Genomic DNA, 21,148 nt, shown 5'->3' with positions numbered 1-21,148 from the left:
GTTCCAGAAACCCCAGGAATAATACATGCTGGGGGCCAGGCTCGGGACACTCACCCTGGCTGCCGTGGGGTAGAAAAAAAACCCCTGCGGGGGCTGCCGTCCACAGCGGGAGGAGGACACCTCTCCAGGCGGCTAGAAACTGAGGGGAAAGCCAGAAGCACCCCTGAGCTTCCACTGAGCAAGAAGCACCCGGCCTCTCCTCGGACCCAGAGCCCAGCGATGCTTGGGACCCGTCTGGGAATCCGACAGCTGCAAATCCTGAACTGAGTGATTGCAGGGACATATTCTGTGCATGCAGGAGGCCCGACTTTGAGCCTCCAAGTACCACCAATTGTGACATACCCTGAGCACTGAGCCAAGAGTCAGTCCTGAGCACTGTCGGGTCTGACCCTAAAACAAAAATTAGCCCCTCCCCATCCCATTTAATCCCACCCCACCCCTCCCTGAAGATCTCCTGTATTGCTTACGTTTTCATTCATCCTCTTGTGCCTGGATCCAGAGCCCAAAAAGCTCTAGGAAGGGAGAGGGCGACCCTCGCCAGGGGCCCTGTTTCCTCTGCTCTGCCCGTTGCTGGGTTTCTCTCTCAGGCCTTGGTCACTTGCTCAGCCTCTGGGCCCCGTGCTGGGCTTCCCAGGCCTACCAGGTCAATCTCCCAGGCTGGGCTGTGGGTGAGGAGCATCCCATGGCGTCTCAGGCAGACAACGTGGCCTTTGCATTCTGGAACTGGCCCGAAGGCAGTGGCCCTGGACAGCTCTAGCCAGGGCAGGGCGCCGGCCAGCCCTACCGTGGGGACATTTCTCAGCGGCAGGCTCTGCTTGGCGCCCAGCATCAGCTCTCCTGCGCCCGCCCAGTCACTCACTTCCCAATCTCTGTCTCGCGCTAGTTGCCACGGACGGGCGGAAAGAGCCGATGAGGAAAAGGTGCAGACGGGCTAGTGAGCAGCAGCGGGCCCGGCCATGTCCCCGGGTGGAGCAGAATGTGCTGAAGGAATGTGAGTGTCGGGGGCCCCCCAGGCTGCCTCTGAGGGGGAGCTGGCACCTTGTGCGTGTGTGGCCCCAGGTTTAAGCCCCAGTTACTGCCACACAAACCAAAACTCAGAAACCGAGGGCTCTGACGCCACACGTCCCAAAGAGGAGGAGGTGGGTTAGGGCTGGAATCGAGGATCTTTCGGGGACCGAGGCCCGGATAGGCGGGGCTCAGCCTGTGCCAGCCCTGAGATCTGACCAGCATCTCCCGGAGTGGGAAGCGGCTGCAGCACAACCACCCAGAAATCGGGGCTGGCGCCTGAGTGGGCATTGACATACTTTTCCTGCAATTTAATTTTTGTTTTCTTTCTTATGACCAAGGGAGAGAAGATTCTAGAAGGGTGAATCGGAAGCCTCTGGCAAAGTGTGTGCATGGGGCGAGAGGGCTGATGTCTCCTCAGAACCAGCTTCTCCCAAGAGTGGTTCTCTCGGGATGGGGGCGATAGCACAGCGGGTAGGGCATTTGCCTTGCATGCGGCCGACCTGGGTTCGATTCCCAGCATCCCATATGGTCCCCTGAGCACCGCAAGAAGTAATTCCTGAGTGCATGAGTCAGTTGTAACCCCTGAGCATCGCTGGGTGTGACCCAAAAAGCAAAAAAAAAAAAAAAAAATTCCTGGCTCTGTGCTTAGGGACCACTTCTGACAGGGGGACCCGCTGCGTTGCGGGAGACTTAAACCCTTGAACCTGGGTCAACAGTACGTGAGGAAGCGCCTCAACCCTGCGTTGGCTTTTCACGCCTTTTCCTTCTCTGCCAGAGCAGACAGGCGCGGCTCACTGGTGGGGCTCAGCTGCTGTGCCTCCCGGCGCTGACGTCTGCCCTGATTTCAGATGAGAGGCTGGAGTCCCGGACCAGGGCGGCGCTGAGCAAGGCCTACCAGAAGCTCCTCCAGTTCGTCTGCCTGGGCGAGGCCGCGCCGCCCGGACCCGCACATCTCCTGTGAGTGAGGCAGCGGCGCGTCTCATGGGGGCACTGGGGAATCCCACCACAGACAGAATGCCTCTCCCTAAGGGTCAGGTCACGGTTCCCAGTGGCCCCACGGGGAGGACATGGGCCTTCTCTGGCCAGCGCTTTGCTGAGTGACTCCTGAGTGCAGATAAACTCTTCTCCATAACCAATGGGTGGCAGGAGCCCTAGGCTGGCAGGACGGGTGCTTGCCTGGAGTATGACCCACCTGGGTTCAATCCTTGGCACCACATATGGAACCCTGGGCTCGCATCAACGGGTGAGGCCCCCAAACCAAAATAACTAAATAAGTCAATCAACTCACCCAGAGGGATTTCCAGGCTGGCCCTATGGCAGAAGGTCCAGAGTGCCTGAACTGGGGCCTTGGTCTTATTACTGAGTTACTGCTGGGCTGGGGAACTTGCTAGAAGCATCTCAGCTTGCGTTCATCAGCAGGCGGGGGCATTGTCACCCCCTTTCTGTGGCAACTGAGGGTCTGTTCTGGCTACACACTGCCCAGCCATAGGGTCTGTGCCCTGTGTGACCTGAGCCCAGGGCCGGTGCCCCCATGGGACGAGGTGGGGCCACCCAGCTCTGTAATACCCAGTGTCCCTCTGAATGACATGTCCCCTCTGCACCCATTTTATCTCCAGGGTCAAAGGTGTGTTGTTTTGGGGTCGGGACATGACTCGCTCTGGGCACAGGGAGGTGCTCACCTAGCATCATGCTTGCTCGACCCCTAGTTGTTTCCCCAGCTCAGCCTGGCTCCCTGCTCACTTCTGGCTGTCTCCAGACTCAGCCTGAGCCCCAAACCACCAGGGCTGGCACTGCCAGGCCGCGGGTCATTTCTCCCAGCAAAGATGAGGCTTCATGTCCCAAAGGGACATTGTCTGGGACAGTGTGGAAGCAGCAGCACCCAGGATCTGAAGAGGTTCCTGTGATCCCACCCCCCCCCCCCCCAGATCTCACATGGACTGGGGCACAACCTGGGAGACAGGCTGGGCGGGTGGGGGGCAGCCCCAAGGGTCTCTGAGATGGGCTGGGTGGGTGGGGGCAGCCCCTGGGTTTTCAGGGGCTTTGGTGACCCTGACAATGTGCATTTCAACCCGGACCCAGAAACCGGCTTCTCACCCTGATTGAAAAACCGCCTTTGGACCCGGTCTACATTGGGGTCCTGGGCAGCACAGGGGCCGGGAAGAGTTCCCTCATCAATGCCCTCCTCCAGCAAGAACAGCTCCTCCCGGTGTCTGGGCCAGGCGCCACCGGGGCCTCCTGCATCCTGCAGACCAGCTGCCACCACAGCCAGCACTGGGAGGCCAGGGTCCACCTCCTCTCGGCCCAGGTGATGCTCGGCTCTGCCCTCCAGCCCCGCCTTCTCTCCCTGCCAGCCTTCTTTCTCTCTTCTCTCCTTCCTCTCTCCATGCCTCCCTCCTTTCCTTCCTCACTCTGTTTGTCCCTCCCTCCCTATTCTCCATCCTTCCTTCCCTCCCTCCCTTCTTCCTTCCCTTCCTTCTCTCTTCTCTCCTTCCCTTTCTCCCTCCATCTCTTCCTCTCTCCCTCCTTCCTTCATTTCTACCTTCCTTCCCTCTCTCCTTCCCTCCCTATCTCCCTCTCCCCCTCCTTTCTTCTGTCCCTCCCTTCCTCCTTCCTCCTTCTCTCCCTCCCTCTTTTCCTCCCTTCCTCCCTTTCTCCCTTCCCCGCTCCCTCCCTGTCTTCCCTCCCTCCCTCCCTTCCTCCCTCCCTCCTTCTCCAACTCAAAGTTCAATAAGACCAGATTGGAGGGGGGGTGTCTCAGCTGTCCCTGTCACCACTTATGATGGACTTGGGGGACCCATTTCTATCCAGGGGCCCCACTTGGCTGCCAACAGAACAAGGGGGCCGGTGAGGGGACCCCGCGTTTGAGGAGATGACGGGGTCCCCACTGGGCCAGGGGCTCCCCTTTTGGTCTCAAGGGCGTCTGGGTCATGGCTTGGGCCTGTCCTGTCCTGCAGGAGTGGAAGGAGGAGCTGAGGCACTTGAGCCGGGTCCTGCAGGGGGCAGGGAGGGCGCCGCTGGGCCCTGAGGATGGGGACGAGGACGTGGCTGAGGCCCTGTGGAAGCTGCAGCTGGTGTATGGGCCCGGGGCCGAGCAGAGGAGCTACGAGGAGCTGCTGCGGGAGACGCCCCAGAACCTTCCCACGTCCAGGGTCATCACCCTCAAGGCGGAGGAGGTGATGCCAGAGTCTGTAGTATGTGCATGTATGTGCATGCATGTGTGTGCGTGTGTATGTGTGTGGACTGTGTGTGCACATGTGTGTATCATGTATAGATTTTGCATCCTGCCCCCTGCTGCATGGCTCCTAGGAAATTGCATGTAACTAGTGACTGACACAAAGTTTGTTGCTTTCCCAGGGGTGGGAGGCAAAGGCTGGACCACACAAGCAGAGCTCAGGGCTTAATCCCAGCTCTGTGCTCGGAGGGAACCATATGCAGTGCTGGGGATTAAACATGGGTCAATGACATGCAAAGCAAGCACCTTACCCATTTATTGTGTTTAACTAATTCCACGATGAAAAATTTCCCCATCCCTACATCCCCAGTAGCTAAGAAATAGACCTCAACAGTCTGAAGACTTCCCACCTGGCTTCCCGAACCCCGAATACCACCATGCCCCCAAATCCTCCCTCTCCCGAGGCGTTGCTCCGGGACTCACTGTCCTATAGCCATCCCTATCTCCAGGTATGCATGGAAGGGTGAAGAACAGGCTGGAAGGTTCTTCATCCCTCCTGCCATCATAAAATGCTCTCGAGGGCTGGAGCCATCACTCAGGTGCTAAGGTCTTGCATGGCGTCGACCCCGGCTCAGATCCCCGACACCACATCTGGTTCCCGGAGCATTGACAGGGTCAGGCCTGAGTTCTGAGCCAGGAATAGCCCCTGAGCCTCATGGGGCGGGGCCCAAATCCCTTTCTCCCACCTCAAGTTTTTATAGATCTTAATATGTCCACAGCTCAAGATGATATTTTTGTGCTGGGGATTTTTTTGGGGGAGGTCACATTTGGCGATGCACAGGAATGCTGGCTCTGCACTCAGGATTTACTCCTGGTGGTGCTCGGGGGGCCATATGGGATGCCGGGGATTGAATCCGGGTTGGCTGTGTGCAAGGCAAACGCCCTCCCCGCTGGACTATCACTCCAGCCCATTGTTGTGCTGGGTAGACAGGAGTTTAAAGCCCTGAAGGGTCCACGCCAGGTCCGTTTTCCCTTCGGTCACAGTGTCACTGCCTGTCCCCAGTCAGGCCTTCCCCGGCCGCGCAGGCAGGGCCTGTCCCTGCAGAGCTGGGCTCTGTCTACACTGTGGAGAGACGGGTTCTGACCCAGGGAGGCCCCGCTCGCTCTGGAGTGGGAAAGGTCTTTCTAGGGGCATGTCTTCCCTCATCTCTCCCCTGCACCCAGGCGCACCCTTTTCCCAGGGCCCCCTCAGTGACCCCACCAGTGGCGAGTGTGTGTGTGTTTGGGGATGGGGGGTTTGACTCCCGCCTTCTGCAGGCTGCAGAGCTGTCCCGGGAGCTGGAACCCTACATCCGGACCCGGGGCGGAGACGGGCAGTGGGAGGAGGCCGAGACCCGGCTCTGGCCCTTGGTCCAGCACGTGGAGGTGGCGCTGCCCAGATCCCACCAGTTGCCGGTAGGGGCGGTGCTGCTGGACATCCCCGACGTGGGCGACCTCGGCGGCAGGAGGGAGGAGATGTGGAGAAAGGTAATGGCTTCTCCGCCTCTGTCTGCCCCGCAGTCGTGTGCTTCTGCTAGGGCTCTTCCAAGGCCCATTCTGCCAGGGTCTGCGGGACAGCTGTGTCCCCTGGGGTCTGCAGGACAGCTGTGTCGCCCCCCTCCCCGCCCCCCGGCATCTGCGAGGCAGCTGAGTTTCTCCTCCCTGGGGTCTGTAGGAGAGCCGAGTTTCTTGCCGGCTTCTGTCTTTGCTTTGCTGCTTTGGGGCCCAGAGCAGCAGCGTGGGGATTGGTGCACTCAAACGCCATGCATCCCCAGCTTGCTGCACTCACCACCTGTGTCCCGCCCTGTGAGCCATCTCCTGGCCTCAGGTCTTTTGTGGCCCCCCCACCCCCACCGTGAGGCTCAGGGCCAGCAGGGCTACAGCCAGCATCGCTGCACTCATGCTGGGCTGAGTTGGCCCGTGCGTGCCAGGCTCTTAGGGCTTTCAGCACTGTCTTCTGGGTTTGTTTTGTTTTGTTTTGTTTTGTTTTGGTTTGGTTTGGTTTGGTTTGGTTTGGGGGCCACCCCAAGAGGTGCTCAGGGCTGACTCCTGGCTCTGTGCTCAGGGATCCCTCCCAGCAGGGCTCCTGGGGACCCTCTGGGATGCCGGGGATTGAACCTGGGCCAGCCGTGTGTAAGGCAAATGCCCTCCCCGCTGTGCTATGGCTCACCCCTATGCGCTGCCTTCTAAGCTACGGTGGGTTACGGGGGTAGGTGGGGGGGGGGCAGAGAAACCGGATAGGGAAGGGCTTGGGGTTGCTCTGGGAAGTGAAAGTGGTTTGTGGGGGGAGGGAGGAAAGAACTGTGGAAAGGGGGTCGGAGGATGGGGAGCACTGTGTGACACGGAGGAGGGGGAGCACAGCGTGACAGCCACACCCCAGGAAAGCCAGAGACTGCTCCTGGACAGGGATGGGGGTCACTACAGGGCCCCGAGGGGTTCCTGCCTGCACCTGGAGGGGGTCTGGCCCTGTCACTCCTACCCCCCTCCCCCACTGTCCCACTCTGCTCAATAGGCACCCAGCCTGGGGTTAATCCCTGCAGCAACAGATGTGTGAACAAGGGACAGAAAAGGAGCCCAAGAGAAATATTTTTTGGGGGGTGGGTGGGGTAAGGGGGAGATGGAGCCACGCCGGGCGGTGCTCCGGGTGTACTCATTACTGCTGGCTCTCTGCCCAAGGGCCACCAGGGATGGAATCAGGACCGGCCACATGCGAGACAAGTGCCTTCCCTTCTCTGAACCATATATATATGTTGGTGGTGATGGTGCCGGGACTAACCCTTAGCCTCAGGCACGGTCTTTATGTTCGTCTCTGCAGGACGATGTTTGACCAGATACGGGCCTTTGTAAACTATGACCCACGAGGGCAAGAGGTTTATGGATTGTGGGGGAAGCGGATGGCCGGGGCTTGGGAGGCTCCAACCCCATTTTACAAAATCAGTTTTTAGATGTCGGGGTTCGAATCTGAGCAAGTCTCTGTGGGTACAGACAAGTGGCCGTGGGCAGCACGCGGCCAGCCGGGGTCAGACAGTCCTCAGCCAGGCAGGCACCACGGGGGCGTCCAGCACCCCACCCCCAGCCTTGAAGGCACTTGCCTCCCCCCCCCCCCCACCACTTAGAGCGGGTGAAAGTGCTGCCAGCTGCTGCCCAGGGGCCTCCGGAGGACAAAATCACCTCAGTTCATGGAATCATTTGATTTGCAAGTCCTGCGGTCTCTCCACATTTCTGTGTCTCTGAGGAAGCCCCCCAAAGCGCCCAATCCATGTGTCAGACCCATCCATTTTTTTTTTCATTTATATGTAAGGGGCCAGGAAGCAAGACCTCGGAAAACAGGTCCCCAGCCACACCTGTGAGAGCCACACCTTCCACAGGCCCTGTCCACCAGCTAGTGACCTGTGCTCCACAGTCATGGCCTTGCCAGTACGCATCTGCTCGTTCCTGGCACCCTATAGTCTCCTGGTGGTGGCCCGCTTGGCGCCAGCTGCAAAGCGAGGGTGCTTGAACCCAGAGCGCTGGGGCAGAGTGGGGCTGCGCGGGGAGGTCTGCACCCGTCTGTCCACCTCCAGCGCCGAGGAGGCCGACCAGGAGCCAAACTCGGGGTCACCCATCCCTCACAGTGTGGCGGGCTTTGAGGGAGTCTGAGACACACTGGCCGGTGAGGGCAGGCGCTGGGGGCCACAGAGGGGCCTTCCTTAGTGACACTTCACAGCGTCTCTAGAACAAGTGCAGGCCAGGCGGGGCTTGGATTAAGTGCTGAGTCCCCTGGCCAGCAGGGTGGTGAGCCTGGCTTAACCCCTTGCTTTTCACCCCTTCCCTCCGTTTTACAGACCATCGACAAGTGCTCAGTGATCTGGGTGCTGAGCGACGTGGAGAGAGTGTTAGGGGGACACGCACCCACAGCCCTCCTGGACGAGAGCATCAGGGCCTGCCAGCGGGGCCTCTGCAGGCACGTGGCCCTGGTGGTGACCAAGACTGACAAACTCCACCTGGCAGAGCATCTCAGGTACGGAGCAGGATTGGGCAGTAGCAGCAGCAGCTGCAGCAGCGACGTGACCACAGGGCCTTGGCACATGATGTAGGGCTTGGGGAGGGGCTCGGAGACTGAGGGAAGTGATGTCTGGAAATGGGAGTCTCATGGTGCTTTCCTCACTCTCAGGTGGACTGTTCCATCTGCTGTGTTTAGTCTCCTCCTCCGCTCTTGGGTGCCATTCCCATGAGGGAGGTGCCCAGAGCATTGCCGGTCCCCCCTAGTGGAAATGCGCCCCCTACCAGTCAGGAGTGTTATTCTGCAATGCTGGCCCACCCAGCACCACTTGGAAGCACCACCAGCTTCTGTTTCAGACCTGCCGACACCTGAGATCGGATACTCCTGGAGGTCAAAGGTCTCAAGGGTCAGACTAGTAGCTAGATGAGGGGGTTCCCAAGAGTCTGATTCTAAGCTGAGATGCCCCCGGGGCCTGAGGTGGAGCCATTACACGCCATTGCATGGTGGTTTCTGGGTGGTCTCTGCCCCTGCTGAGTGTGGGATGGCTTGTCTCTGTGTCCAGTAACCAGCCAGAAAAGCTGGTGTTTGGGGCCGGAGCAATAGTCCAGCAGGGAGGGCATTTGCCTTGCACATGGCCAACCCGGGTTTGATCCCCAGCATCTCATTTGGTCCCCCCGAGCACTGCCAGGAGTAATTCCTGAGTTCAGAGTCGGGAGGAACCCCTGAGCATTGCTGGGTATGAACCAAAAAAGAAAAAAAAAAAGAAAAGAAAGAAAGAAAAGCCGGGGGCCATAATGATAGCACAGGGGGGAGGGCGTTTGCCTTGCATGCGGCTGACTCAGGGTTTCCTACCTGGGATCCCATATGGTTCCCGAACAACTGCCAGGAGTGATTCCTGAGTGCAGAGTCCGGAGTCACCCCTGAGCCTCACCGGATGTGACCCAAAAATCAAAAGAAAAAAGAAAGAAAGGACAGAGTGAGAGAAAGAAAGAAGAAAAGAGAGAAAGAAAGAAAAGAAAAGAAAGAAAGAAAGAAAGAAAGAAAGAAAGAGAGAGAGAAAAGCCAGTGTTTCCCCCCCAGCTCCCTCACCCCACACAGACAGGGGGCCCCAGGGGGGCACTCAGATGAGGAAACAGGGAACTGCCCCCCTCCCTGCCAGCTTTGTCCTTCCTGCTACTGTTGTGGGGGCCACACCCAGCAGTGCTGGGGGGACCCTTGGACCCACAGATGGATCCTGGGGTCTCTCACAGGCAAAACCCAGGCCCCCTCTGCCACCCATTCCCCAGTCTCCTGGTCTTGGCGAGACTCTCCAGCAACATTTCCTGCCCCTCCCAAGATTCTCTCCACCCCCAACTCCCACCCGGGGTTTCCCCGGATGCCAAAGACAATCTGGGGAACTTACTAAGCCTGGGCTGGGTGCTGGGTGAGGTGCGGTCCCCACTTCAGAGTCCCAAGGGTGTGGGAGAGAGAAGTCGGCGTCTGAGTGTGCTGGGAATCCAGAGGTCCTTCTGAGGACGGGGGGGGGGGGGGGGGGGGCTGTGTTCTGACTGAGCCGGGGGCTGGGGTCCTAGGAAAGCCCACAGCACCGAGGGTAGCCCCCCGACCCACCTGCCCTAACTGATTTCTCCCCGTCTCCTTTCAGGGAGAGAGAAGCGGGAAACGTGAGTACCGGCGGGTTCCGTGTCTCTTTCTGGAGCTTCCCGGGGCTGTGATGAGACACAAGACTTGCGTGCGGCCGTCAGCAGACACGCACGCACAGGGCTGTCCTTTGTAATGACGCGGGAAGAGCAGGAGTGTCCGGGTGTGTGCACCTGTGGCCCCGCATTTGGGGCCGAGCTAACCCGAGGTGCACGGAGCTCCCCCAACTCCTGGGCTTCTTATTCCCCTGCACAATCCAGGGAACCATCCAGAGTCAGCGGGAGGCTGTTCTGGAGAGAAACAAGACCATAAAGCGCCAGTGGAACAGGGTTCTCAGGGAGAAGCTCCAGGTGAGGCGACTGCCCCCCCCCCCCCAGCCTCCTGCCCCAGGCTCTTGTCAGCTTTAACCCTGCTGGCTTCCAGAAATGAATGTGGATCACAGGGCTGCAGGGGGTGCCCCCAAGGTTCCCTGAGCTGGGAAGGAAGAAAGGAGAAGGGAAGGGGATGGGGAAGGAGAAGGGAAAGGAGAGAGGGAAGGGAAGAAGGAAAGAGGGAAGAGAGAATGAGGGAAGGAGGAAGGGAGGGAGGAAGGAAAGAAGGAAGGAAGGAAGGAAGGAAGGGAGGGAGGGAGGGAGGGAGGGAGGGAGGGAGGGAGGGAATGGGGGAGGGAAGGAAGGAAAGACGACAGGAAGGCAGAAAGGCAGGAAAGAAGGGAGGGAGGGAGGGAAGGAAGAAGGTAAGAGAGATGGGAAAGAAGAAGGAAGGAGGGAGGGACAAGGGTGGGAGGGAGGAGGGAGGTGCTGAGAGCGGGCAGGGGTGATCTGAGCACACTTACACACTTGCCTCACTGTTGGGACCCTGCTTGCCCCCCCCCCCCCCCCCGCGACATGCCCCAGAACTCATTTCTCTCTGCGCTTCCTTCCAACTGATACGACTCGCGAGCTCCTCCTCCCTCAGAGGCTTCTGCCCCATTTCCTGCCATCCATTTGTCTGTGGGTCCCAGACAGCCCTGGGGGCCAGGTCAGCGGGCGTCTGACCGTGGCCATCTTTCTGCCCCGCCTGTCCTCGCTACAGAGGAGACTGCCCGCTGACTCCCAGCTTCTGGAAGCCCCGGACCTGGTGTACACGGTCAGCGCCCACCAGTACTGGCAGCAGACGCTGCTGGCGGAGGCAGAGACGGGTAAGGGCCCACGCAGGGGCCGTCTAGTGGGGGGATGAGGCTGAGGGACGGATGGACCGTATCTCTCTCAGCCTCTCCCCAGGATCCCGCCCAGGGAGGAGCATTCACCTGGAGGATGAGCCCTCCCGGAGACTCTTAGGCACCCCCGGGCTTGGCGGGGACCTGGCACCCGCAGGCTGCGCAGGGTTAGATGTTTCTCACCTGCAGCCCGGCTAGAGACAGACAACGCCAACAGTTGAGGTTCCGGGAAGGACACTGGGGTCCAGCTGTCCAAGGCGCCAAGGGCAGAGCCGGGGCCCAGGCAGCCTGTGCCTTATTTGATGTCTCGGGCAGCTGCTGACAGCCGCCCTGGCCACCTCACTGCTCCTCCGAGAGGTGTGGACAGGGTGTGGACAGGGCCAGAGCAAGAGCACAGTGGTCAGGGTGCTCGCCGTGCATGTGGCCGACACAGGTTCGATTCCTGGCATCCCATAGTGTCCCCTGAACCCCACCAGGAGTGATTCCTAAACACTCTGCGATTACTAATATAAACTTTATTATTTATATAAATTGTATTATTAATATTGTTTGGGAGTTACGTTACTGGGCCCACTCGAGCAAATCGATGAACAATGGGAGGACAGTGTGACAGCATGATATTAGTAATATAATTTATTATTATTATTATTATTATTGTATAGTTCTTGCTCTCAGAGAACATGACAGACTACCAAGAGTATCTTGCCCGCATATAGGCCTGACTGGCATTCCATAGGGTCCCCTGAGCACCGCCAGAACACCCATAAAAGTGATTAGAGGCTGCCCCAAAAGCCTTCATCCCTTTCGGAGAGCCCGGCAAGCTACCGAGAGTATCCCGCCCGCACGGCAGAGCCTAGCAAGCTACCCGTGGCATATTAGATATGCCAAAAACAGTAACAATGATGGTCCTCATTCCTCTGACCCTGAAAGAGCCCCAATATGCCATTGGGCTACACTAGCACATGACAGGGACGAATGGAGATGCTACTGGCACCCGGTCAAGCAAATCGATAAACAATGGGGTGTTAGTGATAGTGATTATTATTATTATTATTATTATTATTGGGATGGAGCGATAGCACAGCAGGTAGGGCATTTGCCTTGCACACGGCCAACCCAGGCCAAACCCGGTTCGATTCCTCCGTCCCTCTCAGAGAGCCTAGCAAGCTACCGAGAGTATCACGCCCGCACGGCAAAGCCTGGCAAGCTACCAGTGACGTATTCGATATGCCAAACACAGTAACAACAAGTCTCACCATGGAGACGTTACTGGGCCCACTAGAGCAAATCGATGAACAATGGGAGGACAGTGCCAGTGCCAGTGCCATTATTATTATTTTGCTTTTTTGGGTCACACCCGGTGATGCACAGGGGTTACTCCTGGCTCTGCACTCATTAATCACTCCTGGAGGTGCTTGGGGGACCATGTGGGATGCTGGGAATGAACCCGGGTTGGCCACGTGTGAGGCAAACGCTCTACCAGTTGTGAGGGTAGGGCTCCAGCCCCTATTATTAATAAATAGTAATGCTCAGAGGCTCCTCGTGGCTCTGCACTCAGGAATCACTCCTGGCGGTGCTCAGAGGACCCTATGGAATGCAAGGGATGGAACCCTGTGACCACATGCACAGCGAGCGAGCGCACCCCCCCCAGTCCTCTTCAGCCCTGAATAATCCGTTTGGGGGGCCAGCTGGCAGGGGGCCACCTCCCGCCCCGGTGAGGGGTCTCAGTCCTGCTCTCTTCCTGCTGCTGGACCTGCCTCACCACCCATGTGCCCGCAGAGGTCCCCGCCCTGCAGGAGCACATCTGGACGAGGCTCCTGGACAGGACGCGCAGGCGGGTGGACAAGCTCGTGGAGGACGCACGAGGCCTCCTGCAGCTCATGGACACGTTCAGCAGCCCGGAGATCCTGCTGGTAGGGCACCCTTGTTTCACTCCCCGCCTCCCGACACGGGCTGTCCCCGCGCTGCCCTGGACATTCCCTGGGACCGTCAGGTGCTGTCCTGGCTGCTCTGGCTCAAGTCTGAGAGGACACAGGAGCAGAGGAACTGCAGCGCGGGAGGGTGGGGCGGGGAAACGCAGATGGGCGGTGAGGAGACAGAGACCACGGTGGCACCCGGGGGGGGGCACGGGCCAGAGGGCACCAGCTCATGGCAAATGTCCAATCGGCAACTAAGGGACAGGGGCGCAGGTCGGGGGAAGGAAGGAAGGGAGCAGAGATGCGGCCAGGGACACGGGCTTGTGTCAAGGAGTCAGGTGTGTCTCTGACAGGCGGTTCACAGACAGCCCTCTCCCCCTTCCCAGCCCTGCAGGACCGTCCCCTGCTCTGGCCCTTGCCCCACACCACAGGGCCCCCAGCTTCACCAGGATCAGGGCAGGGGGTGCAGCCCGGGGAGCCCCGCCTCCCCAGGAACTCACTCTAACCACTGCCTCATGGCTGAGAGTAGCTGAGAAGCCCCTGGCTCCCCTAAGCCGTGTTTTTGGGAGACCTTCCCTCCAATTTTATTCTGATATGAAAGTGGTGAGGAAGCAAATGTTTGTCTTCTTCACCCTCTTTCTTCCTTTCTTCTCTACTTTCTTTCTCTTTCTCTTTTTCTCTCTTTCTTTTTTAAATGTAGGAGCACTGCCATTTATTTAGCCACTGATTAAGCGGACTGAAGCAGGCATGAACCCCACAATCCTTTTTTTTTTGCTTTTTGGGTCACACCCAGCGATGCTCAGGGGTTACTCCTGGCTCTGCACTCAGGAATCACTCCTGGCGGTGCTCGGGGGACCCTATGGGATGCTGGGAATAGAACCCCGGGTCATGCCCTACCCACTGTGCTATTGCTCCAGACCCATCCCACAATACTTAAAAAAAAACTATTGAATATCTGTGAGATAGACATTACAAAGCTGTTCATGGTCGGGTTTCAGTCATGCAACGTTCCAACACCCATCCCTCCACCATCGTATATTTCCCAGCAGAAGTGTCCCCCATTTCCCTCCCACCATCCCACAACACCCCACCCCTACCCCAGCCTCCCTTTACGGCAGGCACTTCTCTCTCTCTCTCTCTCTCTCTCTCTCTCTCTCTCTCTCTCTCTCTCTCTCTCTCTCTCTCTCTCCCCTTTTCCTTGTGTGCATTATTTCACCCTCTCTCTTATGCTGTCTTTGGGCCGGTTCCGTGAGAGTCAAAAACCTCTCCTGAAATCTGAGCTTTTCCCAATTTGCCTTCTGTCCCGTGATATCCTGGAGAAGGGGCCCACCATCCAATTTCCCGAAACTTCCAGCTTCCCAGCAGGGCAGGGAGCGGGGGCGTCAGCGTCGGCTGTGGGTGGCGCCATGGCCAAGCGCGGGCGGGCGGGCGGGCAGGCGGTCTGTGTGGGGCCAGTTCACCACACAAACCGGGGGGTGAGGGGGCGGGAGGTAGGGCCGCAGGGGAGCCAGTGCCCTGCTCTGCACCCCACAACTGCCGACCCCAGAAAATCCCCCCCCCACCTCCACTGACCCAGGAGGGCTGCTGGTTCATGAAAGCAACATCTGGGGAGAAGGGAACTTTGAGGGGGTGTGTCGGGGGAGCTTGAGGGGGGCTCATGCTCCTCGTGCCCCCCACCCCGGCCTGTCCGTAGCTGGAGCCCTGGCCGCTGAGCGAACTGCGGAGGTGCGCCGAAGAGGAGGTGCGGCAGCTGGACGAGGCCGTGGGCCAATGCTTTGCACTCCTGGAGCAGCCCTTGGCAGCTGGGGTGCGGGCGGCCCGGGCTTCCTACCCACGGATCCTGGCCACGAGCCTGACAGTGAGTGAGCCACGCCCGGAAGGCCCAGACTTCGCGGGAGGGTCCCCCCCATCCGGCCCACCCGGGTCCCCAGACTCTGTCTCAGGACCCCTTGGCTTTGGGGGGGGCAATGGAGAGCAGAGGAGGGCATGGGGGAGGGATGGAGCATGCAGGCGGTGCTGGGACCACGGGGGGACCAGACTCCCAGGGTAGAGTCAGGTCTCGGGGTCTTGTGGGGGGACAGCTCCCCTCCCGTGTGCGTGCGGCCTGGTGCTGGGGGTTTCTCTGCAGCGGAGGCACTAAGCTCTCACCCCACCCGCCTCTGCGGGCATGCAAGCGTAGCGAGTTGCTGCTGTCGGAGTATGCCCTGCAGAGCCCGCTGGCATCACAGTGCCAGCCCAGGGTGCTGCCTGCGCTCCTGAACCTGCTTCTCTCCTGCTGCCACAGAGGAGACAGGGGAACCGGGGCCTTTACCAGACCCTGAGAGCCGCATGCCTGCAAGGGGGAGTCTATGCGTCCCGGCACCTGCCGAGAACGGATCTGAACCAGGCCCTGGCTCAGCCCATGTATGACCAGGTGGACCCGGTGTTTGGACGCCTCTTCGGGTAAATGCGCTTTCCCTCTGTGCGCCCGCTGGGCCTTGGCGGGGTGGCGGGTGGGGGCTGGGGGGACGGCCCTCCATTGTGACTCTTTGTTATCTGTGTGAGGGGCATTGGGCCTCACCAAGCAGTGCTCAGGCCTCACTTGCGGGTCTGTGCTCAGAATCGCCCTTGGGGTGCTCAGGGGCCCCTGGGCAGTGCCTGAGACTGAACCTGGCCAGCGCATGCAAGGCGCTTCTTGCCGCCCTCACTCCTGGGCACCCAAGGGCCAGCCCTTGGGACTGAGGTGTGCCCAGGGCATTGCTCAGCCAGCCGAGGAGGAAAAGCTCAATGCAAGCTTCGGGTCGGAGGACTTGCTGGGAGCCTGGCAGGCTTCACAGGCCTCCTGCAGGGCTGGGGGTGTGTGGGGGAGAGTTTCTTCTGGCCGACTTGCTCTGCTCCCGGGACGGGGAGTTCTGGTTGGAGACGGCTAGGGCTAAGCAAATACTCGCCCTTCTTGCGTTTCTCCCAGTGCAACGAGGAGGAAGCAGCTGGCAGAGGCCTCTGGGCTGGCTTTGGGTTCGGCAGGATCATCACAGCAGGGTGGCCTTCCCTGGCACACGCCCTTTCCCGACTTCCGTCCTTTTCTCCATCAAGAGACACCCCCCTCCCCCTCTCCCTGCAGCCTGGCTGGCCGTCCCCCCCATCCCTGCTCCAACCTTGCTCCCGTCCTCCCCCGCTGCCCCAGGCAGGTTGGACCACCCCACCCAGGCTGCTCCATTCAGACCCCCTGAGCTGAGCTCAGGCTCCCCACAGCCCCTCACTCACTTACAGGGTGAATTCCAGATCTCCCCTCCACCACCCTCATTCTGGCCAGCCGGGAGGGACCTTCTCTCCTCTCTCGGGGGACGTTGGTCAGTTCAAACCCCAGCCTGGTTCCGGGGCATGGCTTTCAGTTCTGAGGTTGAACAGATCAGGGGTCCCAAAGCCTGGTTCTGACACTTCCTCGCTGTGTGACCTTGGACTCGTGCCTCACCCTCTCTGAGCTCGTAGGTCTGGGCTGTGAGGGGCGCTGGCTGCACCTGGCCCCCTGAAGGAAGCTGGTGAGGGTCAACTGACGTGACTCCTGGCCTTTACAAAGGCCACTTTCCTCCCTTCCTGAGGCTGCTGTTGCCTCACCCCCTGCCCTTCACTTTCTCTCTAGGGCTGGCCAGGCTGAGGGCTCGGCTCTGTCACTGTGCCTGGAGGCCTTTAAACGCTCCCTGCAGGAGAAAACGAGGGAAGTGGGCGCCAAGAGCGGCCGGAGGGGCGGCGGTGGCCAGCACAGGCTCCTGATGCAGGAGGTGAATCTGGCGGAGGAGGCGGCCTGGGCTTGGGGGGAGGCTTCAGCTTCCAGCAGGGTGGGGTGCTGCCCACTGTCCTCTGCCGTCCCCTGCCCCCCCCAGAACCCGGGTGTGGACCTGGAGGGCACTGGCAGGTGCATGGCGAGAAGTGGGGGGTGTCACACCCCACCTAGCCTCTGCAGTCTGGGTCACGGGATCTGGAGACGGTCAGGGAGAGGCCCAAAGTGTTCAATGCTGCTTTGCATGTGGGAACCCTGGGTTTGATCCCCAGAACCACATGGTCCCCCCGAGCATGCCTGGGGGTGGGGAGCCCTGGGCACCGGGCCTGGAGCAACCTCTGAGAACTTCCAGGTGTGACCCAAAGTCCTGTCCCCAGATGAGAAAGGAAACAGGCCACAGGGAATCAGGTGGATGCCGGGGCGCTCCCAGGCCTCTCGCTTGGATTCCTGTGCTGCCCTCAGCGGGGCTGGGCTCGGCTCTGGTCTGGCCCTTGCTGCCCTCGGTGGTGATGGCACTGCGCCACTGGCCAGGGGTGGGAAAGACCCTGCTTCCCCTCAGCTCTGAACACTGAGGGCCTGGGGGCGTGTCCCCATTAGGCAGTGTCCTTCTGACCCGAGGCCCCCAAAGGTCCCCCCATCTCCTCCTCCTGTCCCCTGGGGGCTCAGGACTTAAGTGTATGAATTAGAGGGTACCCCCACCCAAGCACAGACCTGGCTTGAGTCACCCGAAAATACTGGACAAGCAGGTGCACACCCCAAGGTGACCAGGGTCAGATCAGCAAGCAAGGATGGGGGCCACTGTAGGCACGAGGTCGTGGCCCCACGTTGGCGTCTCAAGGTGCCGAGCACAGAGCTCTTGTTGGCCGCCCAGCTTCAGGGACATGGGCACAGCCAACCGTGCCCCAGTGCCAGTGGGAGGGGCCCTGGGACGCTGACCTGCCTGTCCCAGGAGGTCCCATGGCGTCTGTCCTGTGGCTTGACAGGTGAGCGCCATCCTGGGGGCCCTGGAGGGCCGCATCCTGCATGGGAAGAGGCGGGTCTACGAGTCTCTCCGGGCCTCCATGCAGCAGGACCTGAAGGCCAGCTACCAAGGTGGGTGTGGTGGGTGAGGGCTTCACGCTCCCCTGGGGTGCTGGTGCCAGCTCTGAGCCCCCTCCCCCCTGCCCCTTGCCCCTCAGCTCCCTGCACAAGAGGATCAGAGGTCAGGTCACTAGTGTGCCTCATCCCTCTGTGGGTTCTGACTGGGCCTCTCGCTGTCCACGTGCCTCCCTGCCTCTCAGCGAGCCCCGACCAAAGGCTGTGGGAGTTCTCGGGGCGTCATTCCCGCTCACCTTCCCACTCACCTCCACACCCCTCGGGCGGGCTCTGCCTTTGCTCGGCCTTCGCTCCTTCCGCCCCTTCCCTGAACGACAGCGACAATCTCAACACTGGTCCTTGTGGCTCATGTGCGAAACTCTCTCCCTCTGCTAGCGCAAGCAACATGGGCACACGTGTATGTACACGCATGCAGCCCCAGAATGTGTGCACCCTGTAACTGTGTATGTGCATGCCAAGTCACATGAAATATGCACGGAAAGTCACACACGCATGCAGCCACATGCACGGCACATGTTACGTCTGTGCAGTCACCAGCCACATACCCATTTGCATGCACATGTGTATGAGTACACATACACAATCAGGTGCATGGCGAGAAATGGGGGGTGCATGGCAATCCGTGCCACACAGACACACATATATATGCTTGTGTGTTAAGCCAAGCACCACATGCATACATGCATGTGCTTGTGTGTGAGCAGCCCTTCTGATGTGCATGCACACGTATGTGTCGCACAACACGTGTTCACACTAGTGTTTGCGTGCATGTATGCACTTTGTGTCATCCGCACACATGTGTGGGCAGAGGTTTGCAATCCCGAGCCCTAAGGGATGACCTTTGGGTTCACGACAGGCATGCGGATGGGGGTCCCTGGGTACAGTCCCAGTGTAGAGGCCGTGGGCACTGCCCTCAGGAGTGGCGGCCACGCTCCGCAGTGCATACCGTGTTCCCCAGAACGTGTCCCGTGGCACAGCCACGCACGGCTCTGAAGACATGGTGGGGGGTGGGAGTGCCTCGTCTGGCCGTGCTGTGACCGTGGTCACTACTGTTGCAGAGGCAGCTCAGATCACGGGCCAGAGGGCCTGCGAGCGGCTGAAGGACACCGTCTGGCGCGGCGTGGAGCGGCAGGTGGCGGGGGGCATGTTTGAGAGGGCACGGGACAGGCTGCGGCTCCAGTGCGTCCAGCTGCAGGTACTGGGTGTCGTCAGGGCCAGGGAGGAGGGGCCGCGGGGGCAGGGGACTTCACCTTTGCACCCCAACAGTGCCGATGCCTTGCTTTGCAAACGGGGATGGGGAGGGGGGAAGGAGGTTGCCGCTGGTCTGAGACCAGAGCTGAGGGGCTTGGTCGGCCTCGGAGGCTTGGGGTTCAGTGGCAAAGGGGTGGGAGGCTCAGAGAAGGGCTGTAGGGTTTCCACCCATCGAAGGACCCTGGGCAGCAAGGACATGTGGGGACCATGAGTGGGGGGGACTGGAGGAGGGGGCTAGGGGAGCCGCTCCCAGCAGTGTCTCTCCATCTCTGCGCCTCCTCGTCAGCCTGCCTGGGGCTGGCCCGACCCCCCAGGCGATGGTGTGGCCAGGGTGTGACTCTAACCGGACCCAGCCCATCTGGCTGGTGCTGGGGGTCCCTCCCCCTCCTGGCTGTGCCCCTTGCCGAGACTGGTGCTCTGTCTTGCAGGAGGAAATCTCGGAGAAGGTGAAGGGCAGCGTGGGTGCCATGCTCACCCTCGCCGCGGCCCAGGGCAGCTGCCACTGCATGGAGCTGCCGGGTAAGTCTCTGAGCTCGGCAGACCCCAGTGCCCATCTATGGGGGGCTCTCGTCTGTATTGAGGGCCACGGAATCAGGGCAATGTCCAGGATAGGGATGGAGACCAGGGGAGGACGGCCAGGACAGAGGGGATGCGGGGGTGGGAATCCGCACTTGTGAGGAGGGGCTGAGTCTGCAGCACTCGGGGAAGCTGTGACAGGTGTGCAGGTGCCCGGGGTCAGGTGCCCTGGGAACGTGACCTGGGAACGTGACCATCACAGTCAGTCCAGAGGGAGGGCTGGAGAGACGGGGGGGAGGCTCTCTCTTTGCAGGTGGCTGGCCAGGTTTCACTCCCAGCACCCTGCCATCCCCAGAGCACCTGGGGGAGAGGGCACCAGCCTTTAGTATCACCCTGGCCTCCGGCCGTCTGGGTGAGACCAGCAGGTGCTCAGCTCAAACCCACTGGCTGCATGCAAGCCTCATTCGTGGGACCCCGGCGGGGACAAACATCTGCGCCTGGCGTGGTTCGAGCTCCAGAGCCGCCCCTACCCCCAGGCACCATGGGGTGCAGCCCCTGAGGCTCCTGGGCATTGCTGGGGTGGCCTTGGAGGCCGCAGCCCCATGACCTCCAACTGCCTCTAATCCTCGGACCTTCAGATTGATCCGCTGGCCTGGCTGGCCAAGAGCTGCCAGGAGGGGCCCCCAGACCCCCAAGCATCACGAGGGAGCCCCGCCCCCCCATTGATACACCCACTGAGACATCCAGAATGATCTCTGGGTCAATACCCAGGGCATTACAGGAGGTCGAATCCACATGAGGGTGGACAAGAGATGCCAATCGGGGAACACCTGGAGGGGCGGGAGCAGAGACGATAAGGGGCTAATTCATTGTGGAGGGTAAACCCTGTACCTCTTCCTACTGAGCCCTCGACCAGCAATGAGTGAGGCTGCAGGACTTCCCAGACTTCATGTTTAGGGACACACCCAGCAGTGCTCAGGGCTTACTCCTGACTCTGTGCTCAGGGATCTCTTCTGGCAGTGCTTGGGGGGGACCATATGGGGTGCTGAGGATGGAACTTGGGCCAGCCACATGCAAAGCAAGCACCCTCCCCAATGTACTGTCACTCTGTGTGTGTGTGTGTGTGTGTGTGTGTGTGTGTGTGTGTGTGGTGCTGGGAATGGAGCCCGGGGCTCCCCCATGCTAGCTGCTGAGCACCCCCGTAACCCCCCAGATCTTGATTCGGGGCTGGGTGGGGTGTCTCTCACCTTTGCCCAGAGAGCAGCCTTGAGGCAAGGCCCTGCTCCTCCATCCTGGCCAGGGATCTGGGGCACTCAGAGCTGGGACGCGGGCATCACTGTGGCAGCCGTGCTGGGGTGTCTCTGGCAGGGACTGTGCCTGCCTTGACTCCTGCTCCCCCACAGACATCAAGAGTGAGTACAAGGAGATGGAGCGGCTGCGGCGAGGCCTGCGGGAGGTGGCCGAGGATGCCACGCTAAGGAGGGGCATGCGGGACTTCCTCCTGAGGGGGAGCCCAGCCAAGCCGGGCCCTCGGGGACCCAAGCTTCCCTCAGGGGCTGAGAGCAAGCTCGAGTAA

The 21,148-nt window shown here is 60.3% G+C and overlaps 1 protein-coding gene across 1 annotated transcript; it reads left to right on the top strand.

Moving 5' to 3' along the window:
- Nucleotides 1-909: 909 nt before the first annotated feature.
- Nucleotides 910-21,148, top strand: NUGGC (nuclear GTPase, germinal center associated). The gene is made up of 17 exons (XM_056113898.1): nucleotides 910-991; nucleotides 1,857-1,965; nucleotides 3,088-3,313; nucleotides 3,963-4,181; nucleotides 5,498-5,707; nucleotides 8,044-8,219; nucleotides 9,844-9,862; nucleotides 10,100-10,189; nucleotides 10,914-11,019; nucleotides 12,817-12,950; nucleotides 14,647-14,811; nucleotides 15,238-15,395; nucleotides 16,573-16,711; nucleotides 17,694-17,802; nucleotides 18,864-19,000; nucleotides 19,485-19,575; nucleotides 20,976-21,148. The coding sequence occupies exons 1-17, from the start codon at nucleotides 910-912 to the stop codon at nucleotides 21,146-21,148; spliced, it is 2,343 nt and encodes a 780-aa protein (XP_055969873.1).

This window comes from Sorex fumeus, unplaced genomic scaffold, assembly GCF_029834395.1.
Source record: "Sorex fumeus unplaced genomic scaffold, SorFum_2.1 ptg000024l, whole genome shotgun sequence".
In the NCBI taxonomy this organism is placed as follows: Eukaryota; Metazoa; Chordata; class Mammalia; order Eulipotyphla; family Soricidae; genus Sorex; species Sorex fumeus.
This window is presented reverse-complemented; position numbering and strand designations above follow the sequence as displayed.